The following is a 19,386-nucleotide window of genomic DNA, read 5'->3' on the forward strand; positions in this document are numbered from 1 at the left end:
ATCATGAGGCCTGAATGTGCTCCACCAGCACTTTTGTCGGGTGGGCGGAGTCAGAGCTGCTGTTTCCACACGTGCGTCAGTGGCTGCAGCGCCACCGATGCTGCCATCAGGTTCGCTCATTCTGTACTTCCTCCTCCTCTCGTTCTGTGATGCAACACGTCCTCTCCTGCATCACGCTTGTTCCCACTAACTGTGGTTTCAATGAGGCAGGTTTAACCAGAAGTACGACATCTTCTGGAGCCCCCCAACACGAGTGCTCGGATCATCATCCACCTCATAAATACTCAATCCTAATTTATGGTCCTGTCCCTGTGGGTTTGGGATTCAGTTGGGATTCACGAGCTCAATAAAAAATACACTCAGACACGAGAGCGAAGCAGCAAAAGCCTGCGGATCCTCATCCTACGAGGGTTTAAAGTGCTGCGATGAGGAATATTTTAGTATTAGACTTGAGAATAAAATATGCACAGAGGGTGGCAGCGAAAGATGAGACCGATATCTCAGCGGGGGCTAAATATGCTGCTGGACGTTGCTAAGGAACCGTTCATCTTTGAGGAAACATGTTTGTCGGCTGGACTGAGACGCTGTCCTGCAGCTACGCAGGCCAGAGCTTTGATTTCATGTCATCAAAGAGTGGGAAAAATAGGGCTGGCAGAGGAGGAATCTCTCTTTCTCACACACACACACACACACACACACACACACACACACACACACACACACACTCACACACACACACACACACACACACACTCCTGATTTATTGCCTGTCCATGGCCATGATAAAACTCATCCTGAATGATCTCATTTGCACTGCTGGAAGGTGTGTGTGTGTGTGTGTGTGTGTGTGTGTGTGTGTGTGTGTGTGTGTGCAGCAGAGAGAACATAATGGCTGTGTTGTGGCCCTTCTTGCTTTTTAACGGTCTGGCAATCTGCTTTGCTGACCTTTCCCTCGCCACACTGCCCGCCACTGCTCTGACCACACACACACACCACACACACACACACACACACACCACACACACACACACACACACAACACACACACACACACTCCTGATTTATTGCCTGTCCATGGCCATGATAAAACTCATCCTGAATGATCTCATTTGCACTGCTGGAAGGTGTGTGTGTGTGTGGTGTGTGTGTGTGTGTGTGTGTGTGTGTGTGTGTGTGCAGCAGAGAGAACATAATGGCTGTGTTGTGGCCCTTCTTGCTTTTTAACGGTCTGGCAATCTGCTTTGCTGACCTTTCCCTCGCCACACTGCCCGCCACTGCTCTGACCACACACACACACACACACACACACACACACACACACACACAGACACACACCGGGACTGATTACTGTCAGCACAGACACCGCTCGGCGACCACGCGCCGCTTTGAACCCCCTCCCGGGTTGTTTAACGTACATGTCACTTTAGCGTGCTGAGAAAAGTGGTTCCTGTCAAGCGCTTTTACTGTCTGCTCCTAAATTACAGTGCACAACATGTGATTTCGGAGCGGCTGCTGGGCCAGTCCCAACACTCTCAGAAGGCATCAGCCAACCTACTGAGCAGATGTAAAAAGCCAGAATGCCACTCATTAGCATTACAACATCAATAGCATGTGTTCTCCCCACCAACCCCTGGAAAACACATCATCCATTCGCCTTTCGTATCAGAGATCTTGTGTCCCATCAGAGCCCGTCAAGGCTAATTTGAGTGCCAGATCACATTAAAGTGGACCTCCGTTTATTAGGCTGTCTTACGTCAACAGGACGAGGGATCTGTGACTGTGGAAACAAACACAACACAACAGGAGACATCTGAGCCACTGCGTTTTCCTTAAATGGTGCACCAGCTCCTGCAAACCATCCACAGAACTTTGAAACCAGTCCCACATTAAAAATGTTTACTTGGTATACTGTCCATGTGCGTGTGTGTGTGTGGCAGCTGAAACCACTTGACTGAAAGTGAAGATGGAAAGTTTTGGAGAGATTCCCAAAAATGCATCAACATGCTGGGGGAGATGCAGTGGGCTAACGCCCTCGAGATCGCCCCCTGGTGGCGGCTGACGGTTGGGTCAGGTTTGGTTGGTGCTGATGGAAGAAATATAAACAGGCACGCACACACACACACACGCACTGGTATCTATTACAGTAATTCCCCTTCAGCTTCCACGTAATCATAAACAGAGGGAGAAATTAAAGAAACACACACCATTAGTGACGCTTGACCCTGTTATTCAACACTTATATCTACTGTACAGTGATAATGAAGCAAAACAACGAAAACCCTGTGAACCACTCTGGATATTCTCTCCAAACACGTCTGCAGCGTTGCCTACATAGCTGTGCAATGACACGTCTGCTTCTTACAGTCTGACTCAACAGCATCAACGTCAATCTCTCCTTTTTTTCCTCCCTTTTTAAGCAACCGTGGTGTTGCAACATGAAACGCTGTGCGGCTGCGGGCTGATAGCGAGGTCATCGCCCGTGAACACTCTTTACGGCTCCGAGACTCGACGCAACCTGCTCTCGGTAGGAACAGCGACCCCGCGGAGGGTTGAGGGTGGAAAGGAGCTGCGTGAGGCAGGATCGTCTTGCATCTCGCACCCTCGGTGTTGGAAACGTGTGTGTTGTTACTGCAGAGCTCCCAGAACAGCTGAGGCGAGCCGAGCCAGGAGGGCCGGGCCTCACCGGAGTTATTCGTTGTTAAAAATAAGCGCAGCTCCAACCTGGAGTGAGCGTACGGGTCAGGAGTTCTCTCTCTTATCCTTCAATCCTTCCTCTGAAGGTTTATGATCAAACCGGGGCCACACACGCGTCACCAAGCACTTCGGCTCCGGGTATTTGGGGCACACGAACACACATCTGGGACCAGTCTACGTGGAGCTCTGTCAACTCTGCAAATGGACCAAGCGTCCCGTTTTTGCCGGTGACTGACATATACGAGCAGCGAGGCCGAGCGTGTTTCGTGTTGGGGGCAGAATGAGGGCAGCAACGTCTCAGCAGCGGAGTTCCAGAGGTCATCTGGAAGCTTTACAAGAAGCACCGAGAGATGAAGAGAGTCGAGTTACAGTTTGAGGGAAATAAAATCGATGAGCAGAACCAGAACGATTTCTCTCCCTGGTTGCTTCTTCTCACAAACACACAATCAGAGATCTGAGAAACGTGGTTTATTTGCTGTGCGACATTTGTCTTTTAAATTAATTCTGCATCCTTTGTAGCTGTAGCACTGTCTAATTCTCTGACATCATCAGTAAAAAAAAAAGGTTATCAGACAAGATCTGACGCACGTCTGAAAATCAAAGATCTGATTGGAAATATTTTATCCCAGCCACCCAAAAACAGCTCCGAAGCACTTTTGTAGGACTCTGTAGTGATACTACTGCTCAGAATCTACGCAGTAGAAATGAAAGTGGGAATAGTTTTTCAACATTCCGGGGCTCCTCAATATGGCTTTTTCTGTTCAGAAGAAACATGCAGACAAAGAGTCACTTTCGAGGACGCAAAAAATCTTAAAACTGCTGGTTCTATACTTTCACATCATCTTACCTGTGCTCTTTTTCTTCTTGCTGTAAAGATAATAAAAGACAATCACTCTGTATTCTCTGATTATTTCTGATGTGGTATTTCTGGTAAAAACACATTGAAACAATTTAACTGAGCCTGATAACTAATGAAGGCTGGATTTTATATATGCTAAAAGGTCACGTCTGTACTTTTACCTTTGTGAAGAGTGGGCAACATCTTAAACAATACAGCCAGAAAGATGACGATGATAACAAGCATGGAGAAGACAAAAAACCAGCTACTTGGCTCTGGGGAAAAACGAAGAAGAAGTTCGATTACTTTATGGTCCTCTGCTGCCACCCGCTGGTCTGTCTGGTACTGTCGTTTTTGCCAATTATTCACCTTCTACAGTCAGGATGAAGCTCTTCTTAATATCCACTCTTAGGGACTTATGAGAGACCTTGCATGTAAATTGTTTGCCTGAGTCGCTGAGAGAAGCTGAGAGGTAGAAGAAGGATGACAGCGAGTAGGTCCTGTCCGAGTTGTGTTTGTGGCTCGACAGCAGAGTGTTTGCAACCATAGTGGGAAGCAAGGATCCGGCTGTCTGACCTAGCGCTGCTGGTTCCTGCTTGTACCAAACTATCTGCACATCCAGGGGGTAGTAGTGATCCACCTCACAAACAACCTTCTGCATCTCACCCACCTCCAGTGTGAGAGTGGGGCCAACGCTGAGAGCAACCCTGGGGGACTCTGAGGAAACAAAAGAATACAATTGGGAATAGAATCAACAATAAGGTCAGTGTCAGCAGAATTGACTTATATCCACCACCCCATGACCCGGGTTCACCTTCAACATGTAGACTGATGTCCAGACTGGCAGACAGAGGAAGCACAGACACTGAACAAACATACGCTCCTTCATTGGCAATCTTGGTGTAGGCCAGATTATATGAGGCGTCACCGTCTGCGAGGCCCTTTAGCTCCACGCCTTGACCCTCAGTCTGGCCGGTACGCCTGCTGTAGCTGAAGAGGGTGCTTCTTTCGCCCCGCTTATGCCACTCCAAAGTGAAGTTCGGGCCTTTGTGGTCGATAGCAAACTGGCAGTGAAGCTTATTTTGTGCACCAAGGTTGGATTTCAGGGACGGAGTCAGTGTTTTCATCATCATGACAGCTATGAAAGCAGAACAGTGGCAGGAAGTCAGCGCAACGGTGTTCGCTGCTATGAGCAAATGCTAGCAAGGTATTGTCGTATTATTAAAGTATTGTTGAGACTTAATCAAGACCTGTTGTTGTGATTGTCGCTCTGTCTGAGATCGCGGGCCAGGTGTCGGAGTCCTGTGTTGAGGGGGGCTGTTCGGTCGGGTATCTGAGGAAGCTGGTGAGCATGAAATCACCATTGGTGTGTTTAATGGTGCAGCTGAACCAGACATTGAACTCATCAGCCTGTTTGATCGGCCAGCGGGCATGGTCATCCCGCGTCCTGTGCCGGTGCAGCCCACATTCCACCTGATCTGGTTCCACCCCCTTGAGGTATTTATTCAGGTTCAGCTTAGATCCTGGGGAGACATCGCAGAAGAAGATAGGATACGAGAAATTTCCATCTGCAGCTCTTCAATGCTTAGTTTCTTACCAGTGACCAAGAACGTAATAGCATCTGGATTCACAGGGGCGTCTCCTTTTTTGCCAAACTGCAACATAGACTCTCTGGAGATGTACTCTATTTCTAACGTTCCGTCACTTTTTTTATATTGACGTTCATCAGAAAACGTACAGGGGAACCATGAGCCCTGCACACCTGAGAAAGACAAGATGAACCAGGATTAATCAGCTAACAAAGACACTATTTGCTAACAGCAAAGTATATGAATGACTGTTTATTAGCACACTTGTACATTATAGTGTAGTACAGTATTCAATGACTCTTCTGACAATATATGAGTTGCAACATACTGTATTCCCAAAGAAAATTATAAGACCAGATGTAATACTATCCTATTAGCAGCGTTTGGAAGAGTAATTCTAATAGAATAGAACACAATTGAATAGACATTTTGCTAGCGAGGTAGTAAAATGACAAGAGCTTACCTGTGTGCAGATACAAATAAATAATAATCTTTAGATATGCGATCATAAGCATTGTTAAAGCCCATTAAACGTATCGTCTCGTTGTTGCGGCCCCAAAGTCAGTTGGAGAAAAATGCTTTCGGTTTTATTTCGAACGAAAGCGAACTTTTCCGCGCCAGGCGTGCGGTTCCACTTCCGTCCTCTGGGGGCGCTGCGACGACATCGAGCGGAAATGGTTCTTCTTGACTTGTGAATTTGTTGTCGAGGTCACGTGAAAAAGCGGAAGCGCCTTATACAAACTCCCATGTTGCTATTACGCTTATGTGCAATATTGTGTGTTGTACTGGTGTTTTCGGGATAATTTGCCACTTTTCACCAGTAGGTTCACGAATGACCTAATATTGGACGTTAGAATATCGGCAATGAACAAAGGTAAAGTAGCATGTTTGTACTTCTTTAAAATATCGGAGTACACTGTCTAGTTTTGGTGATAGTTTGAGAGCACCAACAAATACGGATGTTTTAAGGTGCCGCCTGATGATCCTTCCATTAAAGTAAAAATACGAAGCAAATCACTGTTAAGAAGGTACCTGGTACAGACCAGACCGTATAGTTTTATTCCAGTTTTGATCTTATGGTCAAAAAATGGCTGCACATTAAATAGCAGCTATTGTGGTGTACTTATAAGTGACCCAGCATTTCTTTGTTTTCAGATTCAGCTATTCTTCAAGGAGCTTTTGTGCTGGCTGATAAGCTATGTCTCCCTTCAACACTGTCCTCCATTCAGAAAGCTGACTGGGACAGAGTGGGACATCCGGTCCTGGAGACCCTCAGAGAAATCTGTGGAAATGGTGAAGCCGGCACGCATCTCACCACTGAGGAAAGTTGGATAAAGAAATTAATTTGTGTTTTGTGGCTGAAACTGTTGTGCAAGGAGGATGGTGAGGATAGAGAGATGGCCTGGAGGGAAAATCCTTTTTTCTACCTCCAGAGTGGCCTCCCCAAAATCAACCATGTTGTCCTATTTGAAGTTGTGAAGTCCCTGGCAGCTGCCCGGACCTTCTCCAGTTTATTGTTGCATCTGCCTCTTTCTCAGACCTGCACTGAGATTGAAAAGCTTGTGCAACATGTCAAAAGTACTCCTGAGACAGAAGACGATGTCCAACTTTTTCTGGATGTGTGGTGGGAAATGTGGAAAAGCAGAGTTGAGGACAAAAAGTTGGATGATATAGAGACAATTTTTGCTAAACAACTTGCTTGTCTCAATTCTACATCCTCAGGTTTGTCCCCTAATGCTGCCAAGAGATTAAAACTAGATGATGTTGCAACATCTTTGCCAACGACTGATGTCCTGCACCGTCTTCTTGGTGCACTTAAAGACTTAAAAGGTCACATATCATCACAAGACCTTTGCCTTCAGGCCCTTTCAATTTCTCTTGATGCCCTTTACACCTGCTTCCTGATAGATCAGGAAGTGATAATTCCACCTAAAGAGAGGGTGCAGATTCTTTCCAAAATTGCCAGCATTAAAGAAAAGAATGACGAGAAGCTGGATTCTAAACTCCTTAAGGAGGCTCAAAGGGACCTGCGAGCCTCTTACACGCCATCAACCTTTCGACCAGTTATGATGACGCTTCGTGAAGCCTTGAACATCGTAACAGAACTTGCTCAGTCCTGGGAAAGCCGTGGACTTCTGAAGATGAGTGATGGCTGTAAGCCCAGCATTTCTGCTTTTAAACTAGAACAAAGCGCCAACAGGGTCCTAACTGCTCTTCCTGGAGCCACGGCTGGACTAGAGACTGAGTGGACGAAGCTGCAAAGATTACTAGACTCCCTTTCTTTCCCTGCTGTTGACACCACCCCCGAGTTACACGCCAGAGTTGCAGCCGTCATCATCAATCACGGCTTGGACAACTACCGTGACATTGCAGCGTTGTTCGCCAGTGAGGAGAGTTGGGCCGCTGGTGAAGAGCATTGGATCGAGTGCGTTGAGAAGAACCAAGCAGCCTTCCGGCAGCATGGAGCACTTAGAAAACTGTCTTCCACCCTGATGAGTAAACTCCAAAGTGAGAGCATGGATGTAAACCACTGCAGGAAGCTGATGAAAGTCATAGCAGACATTTTCTCTGCACTTCCCCTTAACGACAAGAACCAAGCATTGGCTGACATGGTAACACTGTCCAGCAGGGGGTTCTTTGGCTCCTCCATCCCTTCTTCTGTGACCAAAATGTTTGAACAAGAGCTAAACATGGCCTTTAACTGCATTATACAAGGAGGGGGTGCGTCCTCAGCTGGGGCAACACAACAGAACCTGAATACAGCCGTCTCTTTAGTGGCAAGAGTTGCATATCAGAACCCCGAGGCTGCTCTGAGGTCGTGTTGTCATTCAGCGGTTTTCAATAAAGATGCCTTCACTCTTATGGCGAGAATACTGCGGCAGCTGCCTGGACTCAGAGGACAGGAGAGAGGGGCTGAGGCGGAAGGAAATGATGATGGGAGCCACAGTGGTTTGCTCTGTGGGTGTCTTCACGAAATGATCAAGGCCAAATCTTTATCAGCCGGTGAAAAGATGCAGCTCCTCAAATTTGTAGAGCTGCTGATGAAGCCCGAGAGGGTTGAGGAGGAAGAAAGGGGGCCCAGCTTCCTGCCACCACGTGAGGTCGTGAACACCTTTGTCCTGCCCTCCCTGTCCCCCGTGGGTATGTTTGTACTTTAAACCTCATTCCTTTAACTTGATTATCTCCATCCGTGTTATAATACATTTGTCTTAATGCCAGATTCAAACCGCCAATAATGACTTGCTTCTTAAAATAACTTCAATTATCTTTTCTTTCTTAATGTTACTCCACCAGGGGGACGGGCGTTGGATATCGAGCTGACTCTGCAGTTTCTCGACAGTGCACTTTCCGTGGAGTTCCACCAACCAGACGTAGCTCATCATTGGGTCTTGGAGTGCTCTCCCTTTCCTCTTCTCTATGTTCTGGCCCAGCTGCTCGATCAAACACTCAGGTTCGTCTTGTATTTTCAGCACAGAACCCCCGCTGTCTTAATAATCTGGGCAGACAAATGACAAAAGTCTGATTCCAACAGGGTTTGGGAACAGTCACCAGAGGACGCTGCGATTCAGTGGTCTATGGAAACTAAAGAGCTGCTGGTAAAGGTGCTGAAAGCTCTGGGTACGGTGGTGGGTGCAGAGGTGGCCGCAGCCCCCAGCAGCTGGTCCAGAGCGCTCTTCTGGCTTTACAATAAGACTGAAGAACTGGACTGGACAGTCCGTTTCTACCTGAAGCCTGTTTGGAGGGAACACTTTAAAAATGAGGTTCCGTCGTCTCTGCTGGCTGTGTGTGATCTACCTGAACAGGTAGGGTCTCTGGTTTGGTTTCTCTTCAGCCTTCAGAGCTGTCACTTTCTTCCCGTTTAATTTGAACGTCCTTGTTCTTTCTGTAGGAGTGGTGTGGGTTGGATCTGTCCGCGTACGGCCAGGGCACTGGTCTCCTTGCCTGGATGGAATGCTGTGCTATATCGGACTCCCTTCAGTCCACCATGATGTCCAGTCTCTCTGTGGATCGGGGGCAACTTGACCATGTCATTATGTTCAGCAAAGGCCTCCTGGTGGCTCTGACCCAGACCCTCCCCTGCTGCTCCCTGTCTGAGTGGACCAGGCTGTGGAGTGTCCTGAGGGAGCTCATCAACACAGGCTGCCTCCATGTCCCTTTCTCTCTGGAGTACGTGGAATATCTACCTCTGCTGGACTTGAAGGGGTTTTCCTGTGAGCTCCGTCAGTCCGTGTTCATGCTTCGAGTCTTTCAGCTGCTGTGTGGATCCAGCTGCTCTCATTGGCTGTCAGCGGATGGCTGGGCGCACGTAGGCAGGTTGTACTCCCACGCCGTGAGGGAGATGATGAAGATGGTGAGAGTCAAGCTGCCTCTTCCTACACCTGGTTCTGCGGCGTTTCCTAAAACTCCAGCATCTAGAGAGAGCAATCCTTCCAGTTCTCCCAAGATGCCTCAAGTTTATGAAAAAGACGATAAAGACACACAGAACTCCTCTTTGTTAATTCAAGATTCCCAGATGGAAGAAGAGATGGTTCCCAGTCAGGAAGTCCTTTTTGTTCTCAGCCAGCTCTTCTGCCATGTTCAACATGTCCAGGTATGAATATTTAAATATACTGCAGCAGATATTACTCAAGTATGCGTACCCTGCATTTATGTTGTCTCAGATTTCACTAGAAGGGTCATTGAAGGTATCATGAACTGTCAGTAAGCAGCCAGTTGTCAGAAAATTCCATCATACACCATAAACTGAAGATAAATACTTCTCCTTCTTAGGTGATGATTCCAGGAGGACAATGTGAGCCCTTGTTCTTGTCCAGTCTGGAGATCCTCAGCCACTATGAGGCAATCATGGCTGCTTTTCCAGACAGCAGCAGCCCGCTCGAGAGTGCGAACACCCGACGCTTCTTCACCACCATCACAGACAACCTGGAGAACCTGGAGATGAAGGCGGTGTTGCAGCAGAAGATCTCTCAGCTGGTGTCGCTGGCAACTTAAACCACTTTCCTCATTTTCCAGAAAGTTGTTAAATGCTGAATATTCTCGTAATAAAATCTTGACCTTGTTTCCGTAACAGTGAGCTGGAGGATCATTTTGCAGTTTAATTACCAGTTTGGGCACCTGACAGAAGACGCGTTACAGCCTTGACACAAACTGTCTTAAGTTTATTTCATTAAAAAAAAATATTCTCTTCATTTTAAGTCGGAGAAAATTGCCTGAGTATCAGTTCTCCGGTTTATTGAGCCCAGGAGCTTTCAGTCTGTCCTTTGGTTGCTTAGGCATCCGCCTCCCTTTGTTTTCTGCTGTCTCTGGTACAGTCTGTTAGCTTTCTTCAGCAGCAGGATAAACCAGTAAACCTGTGGCGCCAGAATCGCCAGATTACCCACGTTGCACTGCAGAGGCAGGTGGAAGGGCACCCTGTGCAGGGGGATCCCAAACTGCTGCCCGTACATCCAGTACATGAAGGGGAAGACCAGGATGCGGCACGTGAAGAAACTCAAGAGGACCAAAATGCCGTTGATCCGGTGTAGCCTGGTGTCATCGAGGCCCAGCTGCAAGTGCAATGTTACAGCCACTGTTAAAGGCTGAATGTTTTTAATGATCGCGTCAAGCAGAGCGCTAAAGGAACGTGCTTGTAAAATGCTTTTCAAATTTCATGTAATGACATCGATTCAACAGGACGATCAAGTGACTTTACCTGAATGAGAATCTTTCCTAAGGAAATGAACGGGGTGCTGAACTCCGTTGTAAACAGGCAGCCGATGAAGAAATCGCCCAATCCTCGTCTGAAGAACTGAGGAGTCAGGCTGCTTAATAGGAGTGCTCACGTCAAACCCGACAACCGCATGTGGGCACACAACTTTCGGCCCCGCTTACCAAAGTGATGGGCAGGAAAACGATTAGCAGCGACAAATGATGGACGACCAGCATCCACTCCTTCATTAGAAATCCCTTCAGGGTATCAAGAGAATGATTTCTATAGGTGCTGGGGTGACCTTTGACCTTGTGAATATGGTAGTGGCTCACATACATGGCGAAGATGTCAAAGGCCATATATGGAGCTCCAAACAATACAAACCCATTGGTCAACCAGTGACTGCAACAAAAAAACCCACCAACCCAACATTACTAATGTGCAAAGAAAAAGCTATCATGCCAGTAACACTTAGGACCTTTACTGTGTGTGATATGCAATAAAACATGCCTCTTACGTGTCAGTCATCGTGTCGTCACAGGCTCTAACAACAATGATTCCTGCGGTGGTCGCCAGTGCAGCGTGGACGGCTGAAACCAATCTACAACGAAACAAACATTATCCGTCCATGTGATCGCAGAGCTCCCGTGGGATCACGGGAACAGACCGAACCGATTTTACCGTCATCTAAGGCAAAACTGAGAGCGACTACAAACAACTGCATTTGTAGCTATAAAGACAGCGATACGTCACTTATTTTCTCAAGAGTTCGTATGTGTCGAACCTTTCACTGATGGAATACACGTCGGCATCACTCCAATGTTTAAAAGACACTTTAAAAAGTTTTGAGAAGGCGTAGAAAAGGCCGGGAAACGCCGCGGCTCCACAAAACAGAAGATAAAACATTATTTTCGGTCGCCCTGTGTAAGTTTACACCTAAAGTCAGGTGACCTGCTGGACTCGCGCTACTGCGCTTGTCAGTGAGAAGGCGGAAGTGCCGTCTCGAGGACGGAAACCAGAGGCCAACTAAATTCTTCGTTTTCAATGATTGAATTTTAATCATTTCTAGTCGCTGTGTTTGATTTAAGTAGCTCCCACCACCCCACACGCGCTCGCTTTGTAAGTAGTAACGTACGATATTGATTTAATCCTTGGAATAAGTATCTTCCATTCTTCTAATGAAGTCAGTTGGGGGCGTGGCTACGGTCAATTGACAGTATTTTGAAAGATGCACATTTCCACGATGCATCAACGTATATACAACAATATATGAATCTACAGCAAACGCCCACTGTATAGTCTTGGACAAAGCTAGTTTATGGCATGGATTCAGATGTCACTACATGAGCATTTGTGCTCAAAACTCTCAAACCACATGTGTCAGTTGACGGATAAAAAAAAAATAAACAGCAACTCCAAACTGGTATTTTAATTTTCCTAGAACAAAACTCCATCTGCATATGAAACGTGGTGATGCAGAAGTGAAATAGCAATTAAAATAACAAAAGTGTGATCTACAATAAAATGACAAATTACCAAAAAAAAAATAATTTGTCCACTGCCACAGAACCACCTGAGGATAAAATCAATTATTTCAGATATACTCTCTCACATCTGGATACTATGCGAGTATGATACAAAAAGTAAAAAGTACAACTAAATATTGAGGACACACAGGTACTAATACTCTATATCACATCCGGGGCAGCATAATCGAGAGATTCAAATATACTGTATATATGTTGGCATGTGCCAAGTTTGCTTATTATACTGAAGATAATTACATAGTGAAAGGCATTATCAGTCAGTACATCTGTTCTGAAAAGTGTATTTTCTCCAGGCATGTAGCAGAGTCATGGTCAGAGTACACGTGAACGCAGGAATGGCAGAACAATCGACATCCTCTTTGACACAAGGCCGTGCTCAGTTGTTATGTTGAACGGTGGAGAAGCAGAGTTTGAGTGTGTAAGGGTACGGACCAGCTGAAAAGAGATGCAAACAATTACCAGAATGTCCGACAGTTGCATTTTCCCTGTGTCGGGAGATGTGGGTCCGCGACTTACTTGCGTTTTTCATCTGGTAGTGGTTTATCAAGGCCAAGGCCTCCATGGCATCACTGACAGATTCCCATTCCAACAGTCCTGAAGCGCTACGGTCACTGGGAGCTCCGCCACCTGGTGGTTCATCAAAGATTCTCATCACTGTTGTCACCATAGCAGGTTTAGAGGTTCAAAATTGACTGAAGGGTCAAGCAGCTTACCTTTCCCTGTAAACATTTTAACGTTGACAGGAGCCTTGACGCCAATCTCTTCACAAATCTGTGGGGCACAGACCGCGTCAACACTTTTGCTTTTTGCACATGAAACCATCTCCACATATTGGTGCAAACCCGCTCATTTCCTGATACAGACCTGAGAGAAAAGCTCTGGGGTGACGTCTGGTTGAGCGTTGAAGAAGTGCAGGACGTTGCTGGGATGCTGAATACGGTTTTTGGCCGCCTGCTCCGGGGAGGCGAATCTGTTGTTCCTGGAGCCATGGAAGTCCTTGAAACTGCTTGATCCATCTTCTAGCTCATAACACTGGCCGGGCACAATGGCTTGCTGCTTGGACACGCTGCAGGTGGAATCATTTTCATGTTTAGAATGGTGCGGTGCCAAAAGGAAGGGCAGGAAACAAGCCGACGAGACCTTACCAGACATTTATTTTTTGTCCAAAGAGATACGTGTTGTTCAGGTGAGTAATTGCACGATCCACCGCATAGCAGTCTCCCATTTCTACCATGGCTGCTCCAGGCTTACTTTTCATGAATTTAACCTGTGGAAAGAGAAAGACTGTTCAAAAATCAAAGAATACCATATTACGGGCTTAAGATGGAATATTCAAATCAGCTTCCAATGCCAGCAAAAGTCCTGTCGGACACTAACCCTCTCTACGTTGCCATAGAGGCAAAAGATATTAAAGATGCGATCTGCGTTCATCTTCTGGGGGTCCAGGCCGTACAACATGACGACAGGAGACTCGGCGTGGCTACCATACTCTCCAGGAGGAGGGGGCGGGGGCCCATAACCAGGCCCGTAGCTCCTTCCACCGCGTCCTCTCATCGGCGGACCCATGCGACGACCTTCATATCCATAGTTCTCATCGTATCCATGGTAACCACCTCCTTAAGACACAAACGGTGCGCGCGACCATCGTTAGCCAAGACATCGACTCGATATATTTCAATTTGATCAGGAGTGATAAGCCACTCCCTAAAGTATGACACAGCACCACCAAACTGCCACTGTGTGGAGCAACTACTGATTAAATGTTAGATTATAGGAACAATAATTACTTGTATAAATGTTCTGTTCACACTCTTGATCCTCAGGGAGCGCTAGAGCCTTACCGTACTCTGGAGGGTGGTCGCCCAGCAGAGCAGGCTGCCTCTGACGCTTGTTGGGGTTGGCATTGACATCTTCTACAAGGGGTGAAAGACAAAAGCGAGAAAAAAGGCAAAGAAACAAAAAAGTGACAGGTAAATGACACGGGATTGGATACGTTTCTTAAAAATCTACATGACAATGAATGCATGAGGTACTAAAGGATAATGTGTCACTGATAAGTCCCAACAATGTCAGGTTCTGCCAGCACACCTTTAATTTTATTTGTTCATCAGTTTGTCTGGAGTTAGGAGTGTCCACTTTCAAACCAAATTGCCTTTGAGTCAAAGTAATGCTGACAAACCTTCAACCCCCAAAAATTTCACTCTTAAAGCAAGTCTAAAATTAATCCAGGGAAATTAGACATGGTGGATGGCAAAAATGAAGAAAAAAAATAACAAAAAACAAAACTATATTTGTGTTCAAGACAATCCCCGTCACCAAAAATCGTAGCACAATAACAAAACTGTCTGCTCAATAAAATGTAACAGCGAAAGACTGCAAAAATAAGCCGGCCGAGGAAGAGAAGATTGCCAAGTTTGAGGGGGGAAACACCACATTTTTACACCCACACTGCTCCCATTGCATCTGCATAAGCAGCCTCAAAGGTATAAAATGATCACATGACTGAAGCCGGGTTAATCAAAGGCGCGTTTGTTGGGGAAGTGACAGCGGTCGCGTTCTGTCGTCATTTAGTAAAGAAAAAAAAAAAGGAAAGAATTTCCACAACAATCACTCTCACCCACATATAAATGAGGATACATTGTTATAAACTGTAAAAGCATAAACGTCAGTTGGTTCTTGTGTGGTGATACTGGGTGCTGGGCGTTGGAGTCATGTGGTGCTGTGCAGTTATGTTCCCCGAGGAGGGCATCTTACTTACTGCATGCTTACAAACAGTGAGGAGGAAGACATTTGCTCCAGCAGTTCCACCACTCTCCACTATTCATTTCATCCAATACTCTTATCCATTTTGTCTTTTTGAGGAAACAACTGGCCACTTCAGAATCGATTCCTGGTTATATCAAGATGAAATGCTCAACAGGCAGGTGGGCTGGCGGGCTGCCGTTTCCATCCCTTTTTGTTCCTTAATGGGGAAAAGTCCACTTAGCTTCCACGGGTAGGCCTTGAGGTTGCCATAGAGAATATTTCAGTTGGGAAGGTGGCTCCAAATGCCAAACCTGCATCACATGGAAGGTGTTACACAGGTTCTAGAGATTTTAAGTAAAAAAAAAAAAAACAGAAAGGGGATAGCTAAAGAGAGGTGAAGCAGAGGGAGTGGAAGATGAGATGAGAGAGAAATTGAATCCATGTGGGAGGAAACATATGAAAAAGATAAAAATAAAATGGGCCTGACAGGGCTGAATGTGCTTCGTGGTGTTGTCAGCAGTGTCTTGTCTTCATCAGCTGTCTCGTGTGGACTCCTGTGACTGGCTACAGCTCGAGTCGGGGTGCGACTCGTCTATTGATCAGTAGATTCGGCTTCGGCAAGTGTCGGAGAGTGTGTCGCTTGAAATGTGTTGTTTTCGTGGCGACGATGAAGCAACGGAGCCCAGGAGTGCAGGAACGGCCACGGCCTTTAAAATGTGATCTTGGAGGACTGGATAGTATGGTATGCATCATCTGCTGTACTGGCATTTCTGTCACTACCCTTTGTTTAGGTGAGTAGCTGCTGTGTCTTCTTGGTGTCTTCGTTTTAGTGGAAAGCTGCTTCAGTATGTCAGGTGGTTTTGGATGACAGAAGGTGGAAGGTGGGACCGAGTATAGCTCAGTGCCCAAAACACCATCCTCTAGTGTGAACTGTCTTCATGGTCCCTGTGCTGGGACACAGGGCCGAGGAATGAAGGGTGTATCAGTCCTAGATCGTCATGGTGAGTGGTGTCTTGTCGTTAATCCCCTTGTTTCTTTGAGAAAATTGACCCTCTGTATGGCGTGGCTGTGTCCTTTCTGAAGAAGTGGATGCTTGAGGTGGTGGTTGTAATCAGCATTAGTTCCTGTACGTGGTGTTTGGACTTGCAGAGATCGGTTCATTAGAAGGTTCGAGTTACACAATGTTGAGGATAAACATTTACTGATCCTGGTGCTTTCCTCTACCACTGCACGCGTTCCAGTCTCCATCATACTCTGACACAGACGTGACTGGCGGGATCCATCTTATTCAGCAATGTGTCCAAATAAAATGTGGGCTAGTGCTCTAAAATTGGTCAGTTTGCTTCAGTTCAAGGATTTAAGCTTAATTTGTGTCATGAAGACACCCCAAGTTAGAATGAGCCTCTTTTTTTTTTTTTTTTTAAATAAAAAGGTAATGATGGAAAAAAACAGGATCAGTCGCAGCAGTAAACACAGCAGTCAAAACACAAGAGCCTAATTAGGACTTAGTATAAAATAGTGGTGTTGAAAAGCTCGAAATCTTTGTACAGACTTGGAGAAAAGGGCAAAATTGAATTTATTGTATTATCAATGCAGGAAGTTGCCTTCATTACTGTAGCAGCCTGCTGTGCAAAACTCCTCACAGTGACAGTAAGGGTGCTCATCAGTATTAACATTTTTTACATCATGGTACTTTTCCAATACTAATTACACTCCTGGAGTGTGTGTTTACCCAAAGACTAAGGTTTACCAATTACTTTTCCACATGTAGCTTCTGTAAAGACTAAAACAACCTTTTAAACCATAAGGTGACAAAATGTACTTTAATGTGCATAAATCTGAATCAAGTTGGTGTTGTCCAGTATATTGAGTTGTTTAAGATTAGACACAGAAACAGTATATTTATCAGGACTAATTCCAACATAAGTATTTAATTTATCACTACGTAGTAGAAAACCTCTCAACTGAATTCAGTAGGTGTCATGAAGTGGAAAAACAGGCATGACACTGACAATACACTAAAGGGAAGGTCAGAGAGATGTGACAGTTTTATTAAGGTTTTACCTGGACCTCCTAGATTAGGGTTGGTATAGTCCCAGGTCTCCTGGTCATTCTTGAACACATTCAGACGAGTCGGCTGAGAAAACATAACTTACATGAATAAATAGACCATCGTTATAGAGACACGCTGGTAATACAAATGTTTGAATACAACGGTATGGCTAAATTTAAAAGTTGCATTATCTGTTGTATTGATTTGCTTTGACGTGCTGTGGAGAGGAACGCTACCTTGGCATACTCGATCTTCAGGGTGCAGCAGCCGGAGTAGATGTCTGCGCCATTAAGAGAAGCCTTCGCACGCTGTGCACTTTGCACAGAGTCAAACGTAAAGGCAAAGGTTAAGGGGTAAAAACAGGCAGGCAGCATAACAAAAGGCACTATTTGGGATTAAAGGTATTTTCTATTCTAAAAAAAAAAAAAAAAAAATCATTACAGGATGCAATTTTGTTTTACACTATTTAACTGATGAAATCAGTCACACCAAACTTAAGCCAGCTACAGCTATATTTATGGACCAGTAGGCATTTTATAAGCATGTTTTACAAGGCAGCAGCCAGAGGAAAGGATATTCAACCATAGCTTGGACACCGTTCTTCCTGAAGATGACGATTCTCTGGACTGGCCCACAGTTGTTGCAGATAGTGTAAAGGACATCCTATATATTTAGATATACATTTAAAAAAAATCCATGTAAAACACACATGCACATGTTTGTTGTGGTGTTCAGATAAAGGCATTTACTCAAATGATGGAAGAAACTAAAAAGACTTGAGAGAGTTGTTTTTTTTGCTTAATCTTTGCCATTTTACTGGGAAAACTAAGTGTATATTTCAACACTGGTTTAATTACACTGATGATCAAATTTAAAATTCCAAAGCAAACTCTAAAAGCCAAACCATGCAGGGAAAAGAGCTTCATCATCTGTGAATTTACCGTGGTGATGGGGTAGATGGGGTTCATGATGGTGAACAAAAGGACATTATTAACACTTCTGGAGTCGTCAGAGTCTCCTGGCCTGGATATCTTCTGACTGGTGGAGTAGTTGATAAACGCTGGGTGACCAGCAATGTACACTTGGTTGTCAGCGGCGAAAGTTACGGCTGTGAACGATCCATTCATGTCTGCATACTCCACCAATGCCTGGCGCTTCTTGGGCATCAACACCACATAGCTTTAAGCAGGATATAAATACATAATTAAAATGTGGAAAAATAAACAAGCCTGAAAATGGAATCCAGGGTGAAAGAAACAATGCTTCACCTGATTTCACCAAACTCTTTCAGGGCATCACAAAGGTCACCCTCGGTAACACCGTCCACCAGACCCCGAACATGGACCACCACCGATGGGAGCGTCTTGTGTGGATCTTCGTATCCCTGGAATGTCAAACATTCAGTGTCTACGGCAGTTGAGCCTCCTCTACAATTTTCGAACAAACCCATTATCATGTCTGTCCTGGTAAATATGCATTATGCTAACTCAGCATTTATATAACATTAGCATTACGCGCAAACAAGCAGAAAGCGCCTCGGGGTGTGGGGGAGGGGTGATTAATTCCCTCGTGATAATCGTGTTTTAGTGACAATAACTCGAAGAAACGGGAACAATCGTGTCTGAGGGCCGAGTGAAACAACCCTCGTCGCTACATGAGACGTTAGCAGAAAGCTAGCTCGCACCCGGTACCGGCACTAGAACAAAGCCGGGCCCGGGAGAGGCCCAGCAGGGGAAGCCGACCCTCAATGTACCCATTGTGGATGCATCTCTGTTCTCGAAAGACGGAACGACTCATTGCTAGCCAAGAACGTATCGTTAAAAAACAATGTTATTTAATTTCAGTAAACGTAGGTGTTGTAACCCACCGTCAAAATACGGCTACACGGGTTAGCTAACGATTACCGTATCAGCATACATCGTGATACAGTTGGCCATCGCGCAATTAAATCGATAAAAAATCCACACACGGCAGCCATAACTGTTGACTACTAGAACAAATATTTGCTGCACCGAAGCTAGCGCGATTAAAACAAGCGCTTACCGTGTCCATTCCGTCGGTTTTCTGTCTTTTTGATGCCCTACCGTCTTCACTGTAATAACGGCTTGCAGCAGTAGCCATGTTGCACCCGTTAAAAAGGATGGTGGTGGTAATGTGACGACGAAGTGAAATGGACGGAAATTTCAAGAAAATCACGTTTCGTTGTGGCCACACCCAACGCGTGAATATAA

General features: G+C 45.6%; 4 protein-coding genes across 5 annotated transcripts; 1 reads left to right on the forward strand and 3 right to left on the reverse strand.

Annotated features, from left to right (window-relative positions):
- Window positions 1-3,147: 3,147 nt before the first annotated feature.
- Window positions 3,148-5,751, reverse strand: dhrs13b.2 (dehydrogenase/reductase (SDR family) member 13b.2). Its single transcript, XM_057048972.1, has 8 exons — window positions 5,585-5,751; window positions 5,130-5,294; window positions 4,783-5,055; window positions 4,347-4,670; window positions 3,902-4,249; window positions 3,715-3,807; window positions 3,542-3,561; window positions 3,148-3,451 (listed from the first exon to the last, which is right to left on the reverse strand). The coding sequence occupies exons 1-8, from the start codon at window positions 5,634-5,636 to the stop codon at window positions 3,437-3,439; spliced, it is 1,290 nt and encodes a 429-aa protein (XP_056904952.1). The 5' UTR covers window positions 5,637-5,751; the 3' UTR covers window positions 3,148-3,436.
- An 81-nt stretch (window positions 5,752-5,832) lies between these two features.
- gemin4 (gem (nuclear organelle) associated protein 4) lies at window positions 5,833-10,189 on the forward strand. Its single transcript, XM_057048870.1, has 6 exons — window positions 5,833-5,995; window positions 6,277-8,262; window positions 8,416-8,572; window positions 8,654-8,924; window positions 9,011-9,712; window positions 9,892-10,189. Exons 1-6 carry the CDS (start codon window positions 5,986-5,988, stop codon window positions 10,111-10,113), a joined length of 3,348 nt encoding a protein of 1,115 aa, XP_056904850.1. The 5' UTR covers window positions 5,833-5,985; the 3' UTR covers window positions 10,114-10,189.
- Window positions 10,190-10,256: 67 nt separating this feature from the next.
- On the reverse strand, window positions 10,257-11,975 carry LOC130534641 (TLC domain-containing protein 3A-like). The gene is made up of 5 exons (XM_057049010.1): window positions 11,595-11,975; window positions 11,328-11,411; window positions 10,993-11,212; window positions 10,814-10,909; window positions 10,257-10,667 (listed from the first exon to the last, which is right to left on the reverse strand). The coding sequence occupies exons 1-5, from the start codon at window positions 11,714-11,716 to the stop codon at window positions 10,371-10,373; spliced, it is 819 nt and encodes a 272-aa protein (XP_056904990.1). The 5' UTR covers window positions 11,717-11,975; the 3' UTR covers window positions 10,257-10,370.
- Window positions 11,976-12,224: 249 nt separating this feature from the next.
- On the reverse strand, window positions 12,225-19,357 carry LOC130534611 (heterogeneous nuclear ribonucleoprotein L-like). 2 transcript variants are annotated; one of them, XM_057048939.1, is made up of 13 exons: window positions 19,199-19,357; window positions 18,424-18,539; window positions 18,097-18,334; window positions 17,733-17,818; window positions 17,392-17,488; window positions 17,167-17,239; window positions 14,199-14,270; window positions 13,735-13,973; window positions 13,503-13,624; window positions 13,222-13,423; window positions 13,071-13,128; window positions 12,874-12,984; window positions 12,225-12,792 (listed from the first exon to the last, which is right to left on the reverse strand). In XM_057048939.1, exons 1-13 carry the CDS (start codon window positions 19,274-19,276, stop codon window positions 12,734-12,736), a joined length of 1,551 nt encoding a protein of 516 aa, XP_056904919.1. In that variant the 5' UTR covers window positions 19,277-19,357; the 3' UTR covers window positions 12,225-12,733. The 2 variants fall into 2 exon arrangements, with proteins under 2 accessions (XP_056904919.1, XP_056904918.1); XM_057048938.1 differs by having other exon boundaries at window positions 14,145-14,270.
- Window positions 19,358-19,386: the final 29 nt, after the last annotated feature.

Source organism: Takifugu flavidus, chromosome 12 (genome assembly GCF_003711565.1).
Source record: "Takifugu flavidus isolate HTHZ2018 chromosome 12, ASM371156v2, whole genome shotgun sequence".
Classification (NCBI taxonomy): domain Eukaryota; kingdom Metazoa; phylum Chordata; class Actinopteri; order Tetraodontiformes; family Tetraodontidae; genus Takifugu; species Takifugu flavidus.